Here is a 21,867-nt window from a genome sequence, read left to right on the forward strand (position 1 = left end):
TCAAAACTACAAATAATTGAGAAAATATTAAATAGGAGAAATACAGTGCCTATCAGGTGATTTCTGAAACCTACCTACAAGATTAAAAGGTGTTCATTCATAATCCCTTCCATTATCAATCATATATTATACCCACGCACAAGCCTGGAACTCAGGTGAGCGTCATCCTCAGGAAAAACTTATTCTCATCTAAAATGAATTTTTTATCTGGTAATTGAAATATTTCTTATATTTGTACTGACTATACACAACCAATAATAAATACATAGTGCGGTTTTGTTTGAAACCATCCATCTATCAATCTGAGACAGAGAACAAGATTTTTAGCAGGAATATTTTTATATAAATAAAAATCTGGTGTGGTACACTCACACAACTTTCCTTGCTCATATTTGAAACTACGATCAGACTTCTGTATATGCGTATATATAATTGTTTTCAAAGTACTTTTTCTTTGTGTGAATAATTGTGAAATTCGATGATTTTTTCAGTCGTAATTTTTTTTAAAGTCGTCAAAACAGCTGTTCTACAGATGAAATATCTCGACTATGTGTTCTTTTTTTGAACTGCGCTACCTACCTACCTCATGCACGAGAAGGAGGTTACTAAGTCCATTTCCCAAGGATGGGGTGGACCCCCCATTGTTTTCCCAGAAAGGAGACTCATGCCAGTTGATAGAGCTGATAAATAACTATACAGGGTATGAATTTGAAAAAAATCGGTCAAGTTATTTTTGAGAAAATCGTGAAAAACATGGTTTTTTTGTAATTATCCGCCATTTTTCTCGAGAATATTACGGAGCTCCTGCAATTTTCCCAGGAAAAAACTCATGTCATTTGATAGGGCTTATGAATAGCTATCCATGGTATGAATTTGAAGAAAATCGTTTGAGCCGTTTTCGAGAAAACGTTGAAAAACATGGATTTTTAGTCATTATCCGCCATTTTTCTCAAGAATATTACGGAGCTCCTGAAATTTTCCCAGAAATGAGACTCATGCCAGTTGATAGGGCTTATAAATAGCTATCCATGATATAAATTTGAAGGAAATCGTTAGAGCCGTTTTCGAGAAAACCGTGAAAAACATGGATTTTTTGTCATTATCCACCATTTTTCTCAAGAATATTACGAAGCTCCTGAAATTTTCTCAGAAATGAGACTCATGTCAGTTGATAGGGCTTAAAAATAGCTATCCATGGTATAAATTTGAAGAAAATCGTTAGAGCCGTTTTCGAGAAAACCGTGAAAAACATGGTTTTTTAGTAATTATCCGCCATTTTTTCCGCCATCTTGAATTGGATTTTATTGAATTTCTTATTGTCGGATCCTCATGATATAAGGACCTTAAGTTTAAAATTTCAAGTCAATCGGTTAATTATGAATGGAGTTATCGTGTTCACAGACATACACACACACACACATACACACATACACACACACAGACCAACACCCAAAAATCATTTTTTTGGACTCAGGGGACCTTGAAACGTATAGAAAACATGAAATTAGGGTACCTTAATTTTTTTTGGAAAGCAATACTTTCCTTACCTATGGTAATAGGGCAAGGAAAGTAAAAATTGAGCCTCAAATTTTGACGTTCAATAACTTTTTTATATGTGCACAGAATTTGATGATTTTTTTTTAGTTGTGTTCGTTATGTTCATGACCAAGTTTATGGCTTATCAAATCTATAATCTGACTTCAGGACTCTTTCCTACGGTCCTTCAAAGTTTACATGATGTAATCCTTATGGGAGAAGATTTGTGAGCTGGCCACACACAGAAATAAAAATCAGCTGTTATAATCATTGCGTCAACCAACAGCCGTCGGTAGATAGTAGGCAATACAGTAACAACTATAATAATTATCCACAGTATGGCCATTGACTGTCACGCATTTGATTGGCTAGCTCGATCACGTGGTAGAAATCCGCCATCAAGATTCCAAACAAACTTTATAGTCCCATCTTATTGCATTGGAATTGGAAATTTGGAACTTATCACATCTTTTACCTATTGGAAACATATCTTGAACTTCCGATGAGTTTGGTATAACATTTTCAAAGAAAAATTGATTTTACTTTAATATAGACCAATAAAGTTTATTCAAACTGTAACATTAATAACACTTAAAACATAAATCAGCTCCTTGCTGACCACTTCAAGAGCTTTCGCGGACCCCTTTTTGGGAACCACTGATCTAGATAAATATGCAGAAAGATAGATTTCAATTTATTGGTTTGACCTTCTAATAATAATAATAATAATTTCAAAATATTTTGGGCTCAACTGGATATAAAATTCTATGAAATTAATATATAAATCACAGTTGAATATTTTTTTAGTTTTTTCCCGCTGTCGCCATGAAGATTCTAAATATTTGTATTTTATAATGCAGCTTATAATGGAATGTAAGTAAAATCGTTCGCCTTTACTTATCAAATCATATTTCCGTGATTACTTCGATATAATCACTTTCAAGTTTTTTTTATATATATTCGCAATATAGTTTTAGAACTTGAAATAGTAAATAGTAGATAATAGGGAGTGAAAATGAAAGATACCTTGGTATCGTAGGTAAACTGAAAGCTGAATCCCCCCCCCCCCAAAAAAATATAATAAAGTGGTCCGCGAGGAGCCCGAGGGAAGAAAGATAGAGTTATTAGTGTTATTTGAATAAGCTTTATTGGTCTATATATTGAAGTATAATCAATTTCCCTTCGAAAATGTTATACCAAACTCATCGGAAGTTTGAAATATGTTTCCAATCGGTAAATGAAGTGATAGGACTATAAAGTTTGTTTGGAATCTTAATGGCAAATTTGTACCACGTGACAGTCAATGGCCATACTGTGGGTGATATTAGTTACTGTAGTAGACAAGAGTGTGTGCTGCTCCAGAACCACCCATGTATTTTATTGTAAACGCCCCGACTAAAAACAAAATGACTTCTGTGTGTAACCATCCAGCAGTGCGGCCTCAGGTTAAAGACTTACATGCTCTAAAGATTGCTTTGTTTCGAATAATTGTGCTGTCTTCGGTGTTTAGAATTAACTGATTTTTAGTACATTATTTATTTTGCAGTTGGAAAATTTATAGGCCTATACCAAAATTTTAATAGGTCTACTAAATGTTCGAGGAGAATAGAATCACTTTCAAAACAATAAGTAATGAAAAAATACAAACTGCTGCACAACTAACTAAGCATATAAGAAGTCCATATTGAGGTATAAATATAAATACTGATTGTTGGATAATTTTCATAAAAATATAGTGATGCATCAGATTAAGCTAAAGCTAAGCACAGCTGAGGAGACAAAGGTGGTACAGTGTTGATCTTATGGAGATTGCCTTATCACACCATTCCACGCCATGCCCGATTCAGTGTGTGTGAGTGCTTCCATTCAAACCAGTAAGCAAAAGGCACCTGAATGCAAAATGCCGCATCGCGCCTCCTCATCAGGTGTGCATTCAGCTAAAGTTTGTCTTGAGATGCATTAACTATTAGGCGGTACGAAGTTTGCCGGGCCAGCTAGTAATGAATAATGCGGTACCAGAATTTAAATTGACTATTATAATTACAAATTGACTATCCAATTTTAAAACACATTATTTCAGAAACGACTTTGAAAATTATTTTTTGAATATTAATTGAAATCCAAAATGGCTTCATCACATAATTTGAAGTACCTTTCTGATAATATGTACCCTCAACAATAATATAGGTATTTGTAAGTACCGTAACGTCTTTTAAACAGCTATACTGCTGAATCTATGAAAGTTAAAACTCAATTAAGTTTCATTCTCTGTTGTAAAATGAGTCCATATAAGTGTAGTTGTTCAATAGCCCACATGCACCTAGACTATATTCTGTTTTCTTTATTGTAGCATTTTGTTTCTGATAGAACATTATATTCTTTGAAAAATATTATCCTTTTGTATGCAGTCTTGTGTCTTTTATCCAAGTATTTCTCTCGTGAATCATTCCAAGTTATTTCCATACTAATATATGCACAAGGATGTGATGGTACGTATATACCTACCATCCAATATTCTCAGTAGGTATTCTTTCAGTATGGTGCATATAATACTTTTATTTATTTATATAGAGTTGTGCAGAGGAAACGCATGTTTTTCGAACAGCCAGTACTTCGTCAACGGGAGAGGGTTATTGCCCTGGAACGAATGTAGGCAGACGACCCATACTATGCCATTTCAGTTGCTATGAGCGTTGGAACGTACATCATCGTGTATTCGCTGTTAAGCAGTTTTTTTTAGAAACAATGAATCTGTAGTCACAGTGCAACGCTTTTCCGTCAATATTTTAGAGTTGGGCGTCGAGGTGCAATGCCCGATCAAAATACATTGATAGATACAAAATAATTCTCAACTATAATAATAATGTTTATAAATGATAATCAATTTATAATAATTAATTCTCAAACTATGGTAATATCTTAGGTATCACATTTTTTTATTACCCTATTTATTTTCACTTTACTATTAGTTAGTCACCTCAGTTAGGTAATAATGTAGAGATACCAATGTAAATGACTTCTCAATAAAAAATAGAAGAAACTGGAAACTAGTTGATCATTCTAATATTCTATATTCTCACCTAAATGACTTCTCAATAAAAAAATAGAAGAAACTGGAAACTAGTTAATCATTCTAATATTCTATATTCTCACCTATAACAATTAGCAGAGCTGTTATGCCAAAAACTAGTCTGCTTGAAGTATGGGTAGCTTCAATTGCACTATTGTCAATAGTTTTCTTCTGTTCAGAACCAAGTCCTGACCATGATGAACTTCCTTTTTTCACTTCCTGTTTCTTGTTATCAATAACTGTCAATCAGAATAATTATAAATCAGTATCAGTAAGTTTATTGTAGAAGGCATACAGTGAGGTTCACGTTATAATGCCAGTATTTGATTAACATTGGTGTTGCTATATCCTTGTTTATCATTCGACAAAGCAGATAGCGCTATCCTTTTCTAGCACTTGCCAGATCGGTTTTTAACAATGTAGAAATATAATTAATTTACTGAATATTTAATCTTAATCATAAGAATTCATAATTAGATAATTTTTGAAAATTAGGAAAATAGTTTAATTAGAAAAATATATTATACTGACGAATTAAATATAATATTTTTGATTATTCTAACCAAGAATGAACAGTTAATATTACATGAGATCATACTGGTTTCATCTATCCTCTCATAGAAGGCAGAGAATCGGCAACCCTGTTCTATCATTTTCCCCTGCCATTATAACGTGGACCTCACTACAGTGTAGCCTACTATAGTGCGGTCCACGTTATAATGACAGTATTTGATCAACTTTGGTTTTGCTATCCTAGTTTATCATTCGACAAAGCCGGTGGTACTATCCTTTTCTATGTCCACAACGATGCCATTTATGTATTTGACAGTGTAGAAATATGATTAATTAAAGCAGAGAATCGGCATCGCTATTCTTCTAACTTTCTTCACTACCATTATAACGTGGACCTCACTATAGTATGTTATCTGAACATTTATTGGATTCGTCATCTTTTAAGCAATATAAGTTATGTTAAATAACTGATTTCTCTAGGCCTACACATTATACAATACTACTACATTTCATAAACTCGAGACAAAAATTTGGAGATATAATCTGCAACATTCCCTCTACAGTTGCTACTTTTAAACGTTGAGATTATTGCTTCAATTTCAAAAAGTGGATCAAAAGTGTATTGAATTGTAATATTTGATAGCATATTATTAGAGCCTATATGACTGCTTTTCAGATATGATACAGGCTAAAAAAGTATATAATATAAAAGTAAATAATATGTTGAATGTTCTATATATGTTGAGCTTAAAGCAAAATTGAAATGCTGAAAATAATATATTTTTTCAAATAAAAAAAATCCTATGACTATTTCGATTAAATGATTTATATGTGTTCCAATACATATAAGGTTCTCAGTAAGGTAGGCTACTACATAATTTGGAGAAACGTTTATGGACTGAGTTATTTACCTTTCAAATCCTCCTTCAAACTCAAGTTTTCATTGTTGAAGTCTACTGTTTCATTTACATCGTTTGCCCCTTCAATGATAATTTGTGAATTATCATCTTTGTGAGGATTTTCAATTATAATTTGTGAATTATCATCTTTGTGAGAAGTTTGATCATTTTCAATCATAAACTCTGTCAGGCTACTCTCATTTCCATTATCGATTACTGATTCTTCTAAAGGCTCCAGACTGCTTGTCAGTCCAACTTCATTTTCTTCTGTACCAGAAATTTCAGTTTCATTCTCCAAAACATTTGGCAATTCCATTTGAGCATTTGACTCATGGTTATTCTCTGGTAAAAATATTACATCCCTTTCTTTTTCCTGAATGCTAGATTCAGTAGGATTAATACTTATTACGTATTCAGAAGAAATTGAATATTTTTCAGTGGGGTCTGGAATTGCCACTTCCTTTTCAATATTGGCATTTGATAAAAGATCCAAAGAATCGTCTACCCGTTCATTCATTGTTGATAGACTTGGTTGAGGGGTTTTATTGTTTGATCCTCTGATCACTCTAATCCTTTTTCCCAAAATAATATCAGCTTTTGAAGAACTTTCTGATACTAGATATTGAGGATCTGATCCGTCGTCACTCACTAGTGCACTTCTGTATGTTCCGATTGTGATCTGTGGTTTCAAATTCCCTTCAAAATCTCTGTCAGTTGAAGCTTCATTTGATGAAGTACCACTTCTTTCAAGAAAATTTCTTACTTGGATGGGACCGTACTTCAGTTTCAAAAGTTGCTTAAGGTTTTCAGTTACACGATAAGTCTGTTTTGCTTGATGCTGTGTTTCTGTTATCAAGTCAATTATACGTTTCAAGTCATATGGATTTTTATTAAGGGCGTGGAAAATTGTGGATAAAAATATGTTAGTTTTCATACACTCTATATACTTATCATTCTTGATACAAGCTGATTGCAAACAAACAGGCTCAGCCACTTTTGAAAGATTATAAGTGTATTCCAAACGTTCCTCAAATGTCGTTTCATTCTTAATGTGCATCTCAATATTGTCATACTTCAATGAATCTTCGCCATATTTAGCGACTTGAAAAATCTTGTCGTACAAATCCTCATCAAAGAATGTTCCAATAAAATGGTCGTCACATAAATTCTGCAATAGACTTTGGATGGAGTATTGGCTTTGAGCTTCATCACTGGACAAATCCGTAGCAATCACACCTGTAATAAATAATGCTATTTTATGCATCAAGAATTCTGTTAAAAATGCATTTTTAATCAATAAATTAGTTTTTGGACAACTGGGCAAATAGAGTGAGGTTAAATTGATCTCAAAAAATGGAGACATGAAAGAGTTCTCAAGGGTGAATTGTAGCCCTTCTTCAACTCCGATAGAATTGAAAACGATAACTGTCAAACCATATGTTAATAGACAATACCGGTAGGTCAGCGTCTCCATTCAGGTAGTTCTATAGTGGCATAAGAAATATTCTCAATAGGCTACCTACTCAAAAATTCAACGCTCTAGCCCGCAAAATGAAACATTCATTATTTCAACTCTGATTACACGTTAGTTAATTGATGATGATAGATATCTCACCATTTGATAACAAGGTTTGTTTTTCACCAAACGAAGAACCAAATCCTTCGCTCCGCAATTAGATTGTACCTTCATAAATAAAAACTGATATATGCCTTCACATCCCTCACTGAATTAACTACCCGCCAATAAGGTGTATTTAACTTATTTTATAAATTTTATTCCTTCCTATAGCTATCTTCTATATAATACTCGAATTATTAATGCTTTTAAGTTTATCAAGTTTGTCAACTTCCTCATTAAACAAAAAAACAATGGAACTGGGTAAATTTATAAAACTATTAGTATCCACTTGGAAATTTACAGTAATATGTTATTCAGGGTTCTCACCCCTCTAAGCCCCTGCGCACCTATACCGCTGAATTTATTTTTGGGACCCCCCAAGATTTGATTTTTGACACGGTAAGTGGTATATTGTTCCATGTCACGTGACTAGTAAAAAACTACTTGCTCTCATTGAATGCCACTTTAAAATCTTTAAATCAAACGCATTTGATGTTGATTTTCAAAAAAAAGTATTTTACTAGCTGCTTACATAAATAAAGATTTTACTTTGAGAGAAGTGTGCACTTCATTACCTATACTTTTTGAATTTTAGATCTTTTACTATCAAAATAGTTTTTATTAAACAAATATCTTTTTCCTACAGTTACCTTGAAAAATGGCCATTGCTGTACTGATTACAGAACGCAAAGAATCACTTTTCCACTCTAGTGCGGGAAACATTTTTTCTGCACTCCAGATTTGCAACATGGCAACACAAAATAGTTGGTGGGTTGTATGGAGGATTAGAGCACGAAAACAAAAATTAAGTTGGTAGGCCTAACACTGACTGCACTGGGCTGCTATAGTGTTGTGGTGCACGTTATAATATAATATTATATGTCAAGGACACCGAGTTCGAGGACAGCCACCACATGAGTGCCGCCTTCATTCATTTACTACTACATTATTCAATTTTATTTATTAATAATAAAATTACACAGGAAAACATTTGATGCATTTCAGGGAATTTTATCCATAATTACTCACTTTTCATATTCAATGGTAACTGTAGGAAAAATTAAATGTGAAATACGTGCGCAAAGTTCCTCTGCTGCACTCAAGAAACCATTCCGCCCTCGCCTACGGCTCGGGCGTAAACGTTTCTTTCGGTGCAGCAAACTGTCACTTTGCGCACTAGTTGCACAAATAACTATTTACCGCTAGTCACAATTTACCGTTATTTCAGAACGTACACATTGATATCATAAAGCTTGAAATGAGAAGTTCCAAGGGCTTTGAAGTCTAATAAGGAATTATTAAAAACAATTTTATTTGGTCAATAATATTCTAAAAATGTAAACTACCCATTTTATAAGCGTTCTACTTAGTCATTGTAACCAGATGATTCTATGCATCAAACATTATTATATTATATTTTTTTATAAAATAATTGTAGGCTATACAGGTTAAGTTTGTAAAAAATATATTATAGGCCTACTCTCATAGATTGGATACATTGTGGTAAATTTTTAAATAGGTATTGTGTGAATTTGGTTTATAAGAAACTTACCTGAAAAAACATATAAAACACAAATAAAAATGGAAAAGCTTTTCATTTTACTGTGAAATGAAATGTAATTCATAAGACGGTGAACTGATTCAATATTTTCGTAAGTTCAAGTTTGTATAAGTTGTTTTAAATATAATTCTGTCAAACTCTCAGCGTTTTGTTAATGCTCAACACCAAATCAGTTGAAAGTGAATTCTTTACAAAATATTGTTGGTCAATGGTCGCATATATTATGATTGGTAGAACACATGACCATGTAAAAGCACGACCAGCTGATAGTATGTTCTTAAAGTTACATGATCTTGTGATTTAAAATGCTTTTCATTGCAATTCATTTTATTTTCAATTCAATCCATTTATACAAAAATAATATCTACAAAACTATTTCTATTTTCTATCAAAATCAATAAGAAAATACTGGTGTGGCGCACTCACACAACTTTCCTTGCCGTTATGAAAATTATCACCTGACGCTAGTGTTAACGCGCATTTCAAGTCTACTATAGATATATGAGCCAGCTGGTGACAGGACAATAACGCTGGAGACACACGAGGTCTGTTATCTCTTCATAGTAAATAGAATCAACAGTTTGCAATTGAATAACACATTTTCTCGAATTTTGAGCTTATTTTCAATTTTAGGTGTAAATGTTACTGTACACATTAATCGTAGAGATTTTCATGCTTAATCTTTTCCACTTGATTTTTTTTTTGTTTAAATAGTATCTGAAGCCTGATAATTGGGAATCTTAAATCAAACTTTGCATAAATGGGGCGGAGCTCCTGAAATTTTTACAGATATGGGACTTGTGGCAGTTTGATCAAAATCGTTTTAGCGAAAATCGCGAAAAACCCTGTTTTTGACAACATTTTCGCCATCTTGAATTGCATTTGATTGAAATTGTTCGTGTCGGATCACTCGGATCCTTATATTGTAAGGACCTCAATTAAGTTCCAAATTTCAAGTCATTTCCGTTAATTGGGAGATGAGATATCGTGTACACTCAAACTCACACTTACAGACCAATATCCAAAAACCACTTTTTTGGACGCAGGGGACCTTGAAACGTATTGAAACTTGGGTACCTTAATTTTTTTTCGGAAAACAATACTTTCCTTACCAGAGGCGAGGCATCCGGTCATCTCTGGATTCGCCGATGACTGAACAGAAATTGATATGTAATAAGTAGCCTATATTATTAAATTGAAAATTTTAAAAATAAATACAAAAAAGGGTGAAGAAACCAAAAGAGAAACGCTTTTATTGCGAGCGCGCCAAATTTGAATAAGGTAGGCCTAGACTACTATTTCATCAGTTCCATCCGTTCAATGTGATTCTCAAAAATATGCGATTTCAGTAATGCTATTAGCATTGGTTACCACCACTCTTCTGCATCCTAACTCTCCCTCACCCGTAAACGATGGTGGAGTAGTAGTCTTATAATCAGACTATAGAATTTTCTTCATAAATCAGCTGTCGAGTAGATTATTAATTGCATGCAGTTAATATCTCAATGTAACTTGGTAAAAAATCAGCTGTCATGTGGACTATCAATTGCATGCAATTTTTATGCACTATTAAATGCACCATTAACTGCATGCAATGAAGCATGCAATTAATAACTAAAATAACATGACCTCTCAACTCAAAAGAGTCTAACATACACCAAATAACATATTTCTCTGCTTTCAACTCGAGCTGACCTGTTGCCATTATGTCTGGAAGGAGATGAAGGAGTAGTTCTTGATGTAAGCATTTTTAATACACCAACCCCAACATCCATTAGCCGTTTTCACACCGATATATCGCAGACAGGATTTTTACAGACAGGATTTACTCTGATAGACAGTACATGAGGAGGCTGTGGTTTATAACTGCGCGAGTTATACTGTTCACAAAACTACTAGCTATTATGTTGCATCTACATATTGACCCAATGGAGGCCAATGTGTGGATGGGTGGTTTGCCAGCTTACTAGGCCAGCGACTGGGGCTGACCTTATTCTGTTAGTAATTCACAAAAGTTTTATTCAATTCAGTTTATTTCCAAAAAAACATAATACAAGTACTGATAATACAAAGTATTGATCAAATTCAAATTTAACTTTTCGGATAATCATAAAACGCTCACTATCTGTGCGAGCAATTTTAAATTTTTGAAAATAGTTTTTTTCAGACAGGGTGCTTTCAGAAAGGCTTAACTTTAAATTTCGAATTTGAAAGGAAGAAAATCATATTATGTTTTATGAATAGTTTTTCAAGTTATTAAGAGTATTTTATTCAACAAGTGATATTTTTTATCGTGTGAATATTTTCATGATAACAATATTTTACATCACTAATGAAACAGCTGAGCAGGTACCAGGCAGTGAAAGTCACGATCAGCTGGATAAAGCAGACAACAAATTCAGTTCCCAGTAGTCTCTGTACCAAGTCACACCAAGTTGAGTCTGAGTTGTGAAAGTTGTTTCGTGTTATTCTTTGCAAGTGTTTATATTATTACAAGCTGTATTTAATTAGTACAGTCTACAATCAAATAAAGTGATAATTTAGTGGTTATTGAAGTAAATATGAAACAGTGTAATTTTTTCCTACGCTACTTCTTGCTTTAAAGGTTAGTTGAAATATCTTTTTTCAAGTGTAAATTCTAATTTTGAAATGAACTTTCTTTGAAGCTTTCATTTTAGCCGGTTTATTATTATTAATTTGTTTATTATTAAACTTCAACTTTGTTGAAATTTTGAAATTACCACATACATTATAAAGTAAATTTATTTCCAATTTTCTATTTCAATACTGTACTTCTGTTTTTAAAATATTTTTGAACATAGATATTAGCCTTCTCAAATATTTCAAAATATATTTTAAAACAACAAATTGTGTTATCATTTTAATTTAAATCATGCTAGTCTATATTAATGCATAATTTGATTATTTCAATGAAAGTCAGCCCTATATTTTTACTTAGTTATGCTATTTGCAATGTTTTATTTTTTATAGTTATATAAATTCAATATTATTTGATCAAGTTATCTTTTTTTAGACATACTTTTTTGAGGTTTGGCAAATAGTTTAAAATTCGATACCTATTTTTCTAATTAGTCTGGTCTTTTAAATTTGAGAAACAAACTTTAATAAGAAAATACATTTCTATTCCATAAGATATAATCATATATTATCTATTTATTTATAAAGTTGACAAAACACACTATTTATTTATTTATTATGATTATTAATTTAGTTTTCCTTATTCCTCCAGGATTGATATACAACTGAAGTAAAGATTATCAGAAGACATCAGTTATTCATGAAGAACAGCTCTACTACAATAAGATATGGATCAGTGAATTTGGTATGAGTTATCTGGTATTTATATTATGACAGGCTAGAATTTTCTAACACTCTCCCATAATACATATGTTAGGGATGTTTGTGGTGGTTACTATTATAAAACAGTTCAGCCCTACCCTCTCGGCAGTGTCAAGCTCCGTCTGATTGGTTCTGAGTCCAATGGGTGCTTTCAAGTTAGAGTCAACTGACCTGCAGATCGCATTTCCGTGCCAACAACTATACGGACTTGTGCACTAATTGTTTGTGGTTTGTGGTTGACTGTGAAGTAAGACAATCACTATGAATTGGGGTTGAGTGGTCAGGGTCCCGATAGGATATTTGCAGTTGTCAGTCGAGTATTTCATTTCTGATCAGTGCCCTTTGTGGTGGTTCCACAGATTTTTCATGATGGTTGCGGGCTCAGTACAGCACTAATTTGATGGGCAGGTGGAGTACTATTACACTGTGGCCTGGTCTGATCTGTTCTATGAGACTGGCTGTGCAAATATTAGATGACAGTGCCTTCAGCAAACTTAGAAAAGGGAATAATAGAATTTGAGTTGAGAATTAGAATTAAGACATCATAAGTTATAGTTCTGGGGTAGCCAAACACCTTTTTAAAAAGAAAACTTTATTTTCAAACACATAATTTTAAAATATACATCGAAAAAGAGAGAAGTGCTCTCGGTGAAGTTTGGCAGTAGACTAACTGAAAATAATTTATTGAGCCATAAAGAAGACAATGCATAGTCAGCTATATTCTGTAACAATAGGGTTGTAATACTATTACTATAGATATTTAACTCCTCCACCCCTAGACTGAAGCTGTCCTCAGCGATCAGAATTTTGGGTTTGGAGGCAAGGCCCAAGAACAAATGTTGGGGCTTGCGAATTTGCTGCTACATTAACATTTCTACAATTATTTCGTAAAGAAGTTAAATATTTGATAAAGTTATATAATTTAAATACAATAAATATACTAAGAATAACAATAAAACATATAATAAAAATCCAAATATAATAAGTATCGTCTTTTGCAATGCTAAGTTCTTCTATTGCTAGTAGTGGTTCAATCTTAATATTTGCTTCATGTATAATATCAAAAGAAAAGTTTGTTTTCAATTTACGAAATGGAACTTCAGATGGGATTGTTATATCACTTTCCCAATATTCATGTATTTTAGGATGTTCGAATAACTGTTCTGACTTATTAAGATACAATAATTGAGTTGATTTTGGATATAATGTAGTGTTCTTTTTGTCTGATAGAATAATAGCTTTGTCAATTTTGTACAATAGATATTGATTGATAATTGGTATGAATTTTACAAAAGAAGCAGAATCATTAATTACTAATTGTTTACAGTGTTCTAATTTCTTATCTTCTAACATTTCACTTATACACTTATTTTTTATCACTGTCACATTTCTGCAGTAGTAGTTGTCACACAAATATTCACATTTACCAGATAAAATTTCGTCATATCTCAGGATAAGGGAAGGATATTCATGAATGGTGGTAACTTCAGTATTACGATAAACAGGATAGGATAATAAGAAGAAGGTTTGTGATCGGTTTCGATTATGAATTTTCTACCATAGAGGTATGGTCGAAAATGTTTGCATGACCAGACTATAGCTAATAATTCTTTCTCAATCGTAGAAAGATTTTCTTCATGACGATTAAGTGTACGAGAAGCATATGCAATGGGTAAGGTTTTACCATTGAATTTTTGTGATAACACTGAACCTATAGCATAATTGCTAGCATCACAAGTCAGAATAAATGTTTTTGTGAAGTCAGGTAGCTGTAAAATTGGATCGTTTTGTAATAGAAGTTTTAATGTTTCAAATGACTTTTGATAGTCTGGATTGTTTGGATTGATTTTAACATCTTTTTTCAAGGTGTGTGTGAGAGGTTTTGCAATCTTAGCGTAATCTTTTATCATTTTTCGATAATAGCCTGTCAATCCTAGAAATTGTTTAATTTCTTTTTCAGTTTTTGGGATTGGAAAGTTCTTAATAGCTTCTAGCTTTGAAGGATTGGGTTGAATTCTGCGTTCAGATATGATATGTCCTAAGTACAGTAATTCTCGTTTAAAAAACTCTGTTTTGTCCAGTTGGATTTTTAGATTATGATCTCTAAGTTGTTTGAAAACTGATTTTAGATGTTTCAAGTGTTCATCGAGATTATCGGAAAACACAATTATGTCGTCCATGTAGACTAACACATTGGGCATTCTGGAAAACAAAATGTTCATTGCACGTTGGAAAGTAGCTGGAGCGTTCTTTAATCCAAACGGCATTCTCAAAAATTCATAATGGCCGTTCTCAGTCAAAAAGGCAGTTTTTGGAATTGATTCCTTTTCCATTTGAATTTGATGGAATCCAGAAGCGAGATCTATCGCTGAAAAATAGGTAGCCCTTCCAATTTTTCCAAATAAGTCCTCAATATTTGGGAGGGGATATTTGTCTTCAATCGTTTTATCATTAATCTTCCTGTAATCTAAAACGACATGTATTTTACGTTTACCGGAGGCGTCTGGTTTTTTGGGCACTACCCAAATTGGACTGTTATATGGGGAGTTGGAATGTTGAATTATTTTATTCTGAAGAAGTTTGTCAATTTCTAATTCAACGTCCTTCCTGAACACTTGAGGGTATCTATAATTTTTAGAATATACAGGGATTTCGTCAGTAGTGTTGATTTTAAATTTCAACAGATTAGTACTACTTGTCAATTCATCATGTTCACGTTTGATGATTTCAGGAAAATTCCGTATTAAATTTATGATATGTTTCCGCTCTTCGACGTTCATGTGGTCCGTCCGAAGAAGTTTGGGAATTTCTCTTATAATATCCGATTTGTTTGATACATCTGAGTTATCAATTTCATCATTGTCAAAAATAGTTTCTAATTCTTCTATCTCCATTGGCTCGGGGCTTATGGTCATGAGCTCATTGGAATACACTACGCACTTACATCTATTTTCTTCTATACTAACAATACTTTCTTCAACGTAATAGCTTTCATGAGAAACAGCTTTAAGTAGTCCTGTCTTGAGATTAGGAATCGACCTAACTGGTACAGTAACAACATTAAATCCTGGTTTCAATTGAATTTGTTCATGAGAGTTAATCACTGATAACAACGGTTTCGAAATAGTACGATAATCTAACGTGTTGTTTGTATAATTTACATTGGCTTTGAGTTCTTTCAAAGTTTCGTGACCTAATAAGATATCGTATTTTGTTGAAAAGTCATACACGTACATTTTGATTTGTGAACTTCCTGGAAACACAGTATTTGAGTTCATATAGATGTATTCATTTCCACCACTTTCACCGGCTGGTGTTTTTACTACGAACTTTTCTTTATATCTGGTCACATTGGGTGGTATGATAGAGGGGTTCACATAGTTCTTTGACGACCCAGTGTCAACCATCCATTTACGGTTAGCGTGGTCGACAAAATATGGGAGCGACTTATTTATGATATTCAATTCAAATTTTTTGGGGGTGTTTCCGCTGAGTGTGTTGGGCCTACCCCTAAAAAATGAGCCTGCATGTTGTTGAATGCTTCAGTAAGTGAAGTTAGCTGGTTTTGCATGCTTTGGATTTCGTTTTCGAAAGGATGAGATGAGTTGTCTGTCAAGTCATCTTGCAAATGATGCACTTCAAACGGAGATTTTGAGTTCAGTTTGAAACGATTAGAAGGATTAGTTTGAACTGTGCGCATGCTGACAGTGTTTTGTGAATCCCACTTACTATTATGTGGTTGTCTGAATTGAGGATTGATTTGCACAGGCCTCGGTTGGTGAGGAAATTGAGCAAATTGATTTTGAGGAAAATTTTGTTGAAAGTTTCTGTTCTGGGGGAATGTTTGCTGTGATCCATTATTCTGTTGGAAGAAATTCGGTACTCGAGGTTGCGAGAAGTTGTTAGAAAAAGCTCTGTTGCTTGCTTGATAAGCATGAGTGAATGTGTTTGATCGCATTGGCGTTTGATTAAAAGCTCTTGAATCAATTTTATTGATAGTACTGATAGTTGATTTGAAGTTCAAGCTCCTTAGAACAATACTACAATCATTAATAATCTTATGTCTAGCATTGTCAAGATCGTGAATTTGCAGGATTTGCAAATGAGAGCCCAAAGTTGGATGAACTCCGTGAATCAATGTACGAGTGAGAGTTGCGTTCAACTGCTGCATTAGATTTGTCAAAAGTTCACCTTGGATACCATCTAGTTTATATTTAGTCAACACAGTTGTGCGTTTTTCATCCAGGCGATTAATGAATTCGATCGGGTGTTCATTTGAATAGGATTTCATGAAAGTGATTTCCGCAATTAGGTCTGGAATGGACCTGTTGTCAGCGAAGTTTGTTTTTAGAGCGGCTATCAGCTCGGTTACAGTTGTACAATTGTTATTAAAAACAACTGATTCTGCGGGTCCTGAAAGACGGCTTACGGCTGCCCTGAAAAGGAGCCAGTGATTTTCTGTTTTTTCGTCAATGTTTGCACTACAATAGGACACTAGTAGTTCATTACAAGTACTAATAAAATGTGGTAGCTTATAGCAAGTACCATCATAGTGGGGTATGAATTTAAGAATGTCATGAGGAATTTGTTTTGAGATGTTAGGCATTGTAGGGTTTGGTTGAGGAAGAGATATAACGAAATTACTCACAGTCGATTGAGGTTGGTGGGCGATGTTCCGGTTGTCGTCAGCGTCGGCGTCGGCGTCGGTGTCATCTTCTCCTTCGGATGATATAAGGACAGCAGGAATCCTCCTGAAGGTGGCGAGATCTCGGTCCCTCTGTAGAGTCCTCTCGTCTCCTGCGGTGGCCAGCGTGGGGTTGAACTAACTGCTAGGCTGGATACGGTTACAGCGTGATGGTGATAACAGCTTGATGGTAGTTTTACTTCCGTCTCAAATTTGTGGAAGGAGTCTTCGTTGTCTGCCAGGTTGAACTTCGAAGGTCGCAGGTGTGGTACGCAGAGAACTTGTCTTGAAGGGTTCACCTCACTCACTGGTTTTCCAGATTTTTCACGAAGTCGAAATTAAAGATCGCGAATCGAAAAAAACTTGTTGTTAAATGAACAACCTCGAAAAAACGTAAGGAAGGTAGTTCGGGCGCCAGTTATAGTTCTGGGGTAGCCAAACACCTTTTTAAAAAGAAAACTTTATTTTCAAACACATAATTTTAAAATATACATCGAAAAAGAGAGAAGTGCTCTCGGTGAAGTTTGGCAGTAGACTAACTGAAAATAATTTATTGAGCCATAAAGAAGACAATGCATAGTCAGCTATATTCTGTAACAATAGGGTTGTAATACTATTACTATAGATATTTAACTATAGATCTAAGTTTAGTTTTAAGACTGAATGAATATTAGCAAAGTGTAGCCTCTAGCCTTTGCTAGTTGGCGGGGGATTAGAAAGTATAGCCTCTAGCCTTTGCTAGTTGGCGGGGGAATAGAAAGTATAGCCTCTAGCCTTTGCTAGTTGGCGGGGGATTAGAAAGTATAGCCTCTAGCCTTTGCTAGTTGGCGGGGGAATAGAAAGTATAGCCTCTAGCCTTTGCTAGTTGGCGGGGGATTAGAAAGTATAGCCTCTAGCCTTTGCTAGTTGGCGGGGAAACTGAAAGTAAAGCCTCTAGCCTTTGCTAGTTGGCGGGGAAACTGAAAGTAAAGCCTCTAGCCTTTGCTAGTTGGTGGTGGAAGGGATAATATAGCCTCTAGCCTTTGCTAGTTGGCGGGGAAACTGAAATTAAAGCCTCTAGCCTTTGCTAGTTGGTGGTGGAAGGGATAATATAGCCTCTAGCCTTTGCTAGTTGGCGGGGAAACTGAAAGTAAAGCCTCTAGCCTTTGCTAGTTGGCGGGGAAACTGAAAGTAAAGCCTCTAGCCTTTGCTAGTTGGCGGGGAAACTGAAAGTAAAGCCTCTAGCCTTTGCTAGTTGGCGGGGAAACTAAAAGTAAAGCCTCTAGTCTTTGCTAGTTGGCGGGGAAAGGGAAAGTATAGCCTCTAGCCTTTGCTAGTTGGTGGGAAAACTGAAAGTAAAGCCTCTAGCCTTTGCTAGTTGGTGGGGGAAGGGATAATATAGCCTCTAGCCTTTGCTAGTTGGTGGGGAAAGGGATAATATAGCCTCTAGCCTTTGCTAGTTGGTGGGGGAAGGGATAATATTGCCTCTAGCCTTTGCTAGTTGGCGGGAAAACTGAAAGTAAAGCCTCTAGCCTTTGCTAGTTGGCGGGGAACATGAGTTCAATACTATCTTTGATAGCTTGGGGTTGAACTGATTTCTAACCTATTTTAGGAGTTAACTTGCATGCAATTCAGTCTATAAGTAATACTATATCGATAAAGGAAATACACAAATCTTCACATCAAAGAGGGTAGATGACCCTTAGAGATGCTGGAAAGTGTAGATATTCTTGAGAAATTCAAGGATCTCTTCCACTCTACTAAGTATTATTGAGAGTAATATACTCTCATAGATACTGTAGGGTATAAACATTCATTCCTGGCGGTTCTGGTAGTGCCACCACATAGTTTAGATTAGTGTTAAGTCAAGACTCTTGTAAATAATTGGATATATTCTTGAGATTTTCAAAGGGTTCTCTAATAAGTGTCTTTGAGAAAAAGGAACTCTCATTGATGCTGTAGGGCACATCACCCCTGGTAGTTCAGGTAGTGATGGATATACCTAGTTTAGATTAGTTTAGTTTTAAGTAAAGACCCTTGAAAAAAATTGGAGATTCTTGAATTTCATGAGAAATTCAAGGTTCTCTGATAAATGTCTATGAGAAAACTGAACTCTCATTGATGCTGTAGGGCACATCACCCCTGGTAGTTCAGGTAGTGATGGATATACCTAGTTTAGATTAGTTTAGTTTCAAGTAAAGACCCTTGAAAAAAGTTGGAGATTCTTGAATTTCATGAGAAATTCAAGGTTCTCTGATAAGTGTCTTTGAGAGAAAGGAACTCTCATTGATGCTGTAGGGCACATCATCCTGGTAGTTCAGGTAGTGATGGATATACCTAGTTTAGATTAGTATAGTTTTAAGTAAAGACCCTTGAAAAAAATTAGAGATATTCTTTAGAAATCCAAGAATTCTCCAATAAGTATATTTGAGAGAAAGAACTCTCATAGATGTTGTAGGGCAAATAATCGGTCTGTTTCTTGATATGTTTCAGGTACATCGTGGCTTCTCTTCTCCAGTGTACACATGTTCAAAACTATTTAGTGTGCACTAATATCAAAATTATTCTATTTTACAATAATTTATATTATACAATTTATTTGTTTTCAAGTACCATATGTTTCAGGTTCATCGCAGCATCTCTTCTCAAATATACATTAGATCTCAGTTATTTTTTTCATTTTCACTCTGTGCATGCGTTTAGTGATCATTTTACATTTCTAATTTGTGTTTTTTATCTACATTTTATTTGATTCTTGTGTTTCTGTTACAAGTCCTGTGCATCAGATTCATCTCAGCCCATCTTCTCAGAAGCTGACTTCTTTTTCTCCATGTTAACTGTGTGCATGCTTTGAATGATCTTTGTTGCTTCTAGAACAAGTTGAGAATTTTATCAACATTTGTTTTTGCATTCTTTCTTACGTACGTTTCCGGTTCATTGCATGCTTAGAAAGATCTATGTTGCATATTGAACAGGTTGTGTGGTTACTTGATGCATTTTCACTATATGTCTTGAACATTATGTCAGGAATGTGTTGGAACTATGTTATTTATTGCATTCTAGTCACTTATATGTTGTCTTGAATGTTATGTTTAAAAACCACTAAAATCAGTGGTTTTTTGACAATTTCTTAGTCTTTTTCATTCAATATGAATGTTATGTCAGGATTTTTTTTGTGATTATAATAGTCATATATTGTACCATTACCATTGCATCATATTGATCATCATCTTCTTATAATTTTACTATAAGATGATTTTTTTTTTCAATGTTGTGTTTCACAGTTGAACTAAAAAATTCAGATTATGAAGTTGCAGCTACATTTTCAACGTTTGATATTGCATTAGTGCTATCAATGCAATTTTAAGATGCTAAATTGTAATGCAATTTTATGTACTTTTGTGATTTATGTATTTCCTTTATTTTGCTTCTGTGAGTGTATTTATTAGGCCTTTGTGTAATGTCTAGTATAAGAACTCAAGTGATTTTAAAAATTCATGTTCAGGAAATTGATACATGAGTTCAATAAATCAATAATAATAATAATAATATAATAATAATAATAATAATAATATAATAATAATAAATTTACTTGAAATTTATTATTATTAATGTACCATATGTATTATTAAATATAATATCAATTATATTAATATTTAATAAATTATATTATAAACATACTATAATACTAAATTCACTGATTCTACATATAATCATACTAACATCAGTTATTACTCTAATATCAATTACTTTATAATTATTCATTTGAAAAAATATTAATATCAATATTAAAATGTTGATAAAATAGGTATTAATACTAATTCATTCAAATTGACAATACAAAGCCTCACTGATTATACAATCATAATAATATCAATTCCTTCAACATTGATCACTTCAAAATTAAAGCCTTACTATTTCTATAATAAATTATACACACATCAGTTCCTCTAATATTAATCACTTCATATTTCTTTAAAAAAATATTACTACCAATCTCTTCAATTTGTTAAGTCATAGCTCAGCTCATATTGTAAAAATTACTTGTACTTATTTTTTCAAATTGACAAACCGAATTGAGTCTATAATAGTAGTAGCATCTATCCTCTAATAATAGGTAGTTACTTCATAATTCATTTGAAAAATATTAAAACCAATTTCTTAAAAATTGACAAGCCTAATCATACTGAAATACTATTCCTCTAATTTTTATTGTTTCTTAATTAAAAAATATTTATACTGATTTAAATAATATGAGGGTAGATGTGGAGGCCAAATATTATTCCTAGTTCTGTATGATTTCATTTCTTCAAGCAATACATTTTTCAATTGTTATTCAAGTACAGAAATCGTTGTTTTGTGAAAGTAACTGTACAGATACGGTTTTATATGCCATCACTATGGAAGAATGGTTGGCTATGAGTGGTTGGCTATCTGGAATAACTTCAGCAACCAGGGGGACAAAGAAAACAAGGCCGACCACGCAAGAGATGATTGGACGACGTGTAGACAGACCTTCAATCCTTGGGCGGAAGAAGGTGTAGACAGCGAACACAGGACAGAGATTCATGGAAAAGGCTTGTGGAGGAGGCCAAGGCTCTTCAAGGCCCGTAGAGCCAATGAGCAGTAGTTATAAGTTTTTTGTAT

The 21,867-nt window shown here is 33.7% G+C and overlaps 1 protein-coding gene across 1 annotated transcript; it reads right to left on the reverse strand.

Moving 5' to 3' along the window:
• Positions 1 to 4,669: 4,669 nt before the first annotated feature.
• LOC111057926 lies at positions 4,670 to 9,422 on the reverse strand. Its single transcript, XM_039420007.1, has 3 exons — positions 9,189 to 9,422; positions 6,031 to 7,254; positions 4,670 to 4,845 (listed from the first exon to the last, which is right to left on the reverse strand). The coding sequence occupies exons 1-3, from the start codon at positions 9,259 to 9,261 to the stop codon at positions 4,670 to 4,672; spliced, it is 1,473 nt and encodes a 490-aa protein (XP_039275941.1). The 5' UTR covers positions 9,262 to 9,422.
• Positions 9,423 to 21,867: the final 12,445 nt, after the last annotated feature.

This window comes from Nilaparvata lugens, chromosome 2 (genome assembly GCF_014356525.2).
Source record: "Nilaparvata lugens isolate BPH chromosome 2, ASM1435652v1, whole genome shotgun sequence".
Lineage (NCBI taxonomy): Eukaryota > Metazoa > Arthropoda > Insecta > Hemiptera > Delphacidae > Nilaparvata > Nilaparvata lugens.

Excerpts from the sequence above, each read along its gene's own strand:
- LOC111057926 (XM_039420007.1), bottom strand. The coding sequence starts at position 9,261 with ATGAATTACATTTCATTTCACAGTAAAATGAAAAGCTTTTCCATTTTT. Across the intron at positions 7,255-9,188 it reads TGTTTTATATGTTTTTTCAG|GTGTGATTGCTACGGATTTG; the intron begins GTAAGTTTCTTA and ends TATTTATTACAG. Across the intron at positions 4,846-6,030 it reads TTTGAAGGAGGATTTGAAAG|TTATTGATAACAAGAAACAG; the intron begins GTAAATAACTCA and ends TCTGATTGACAG.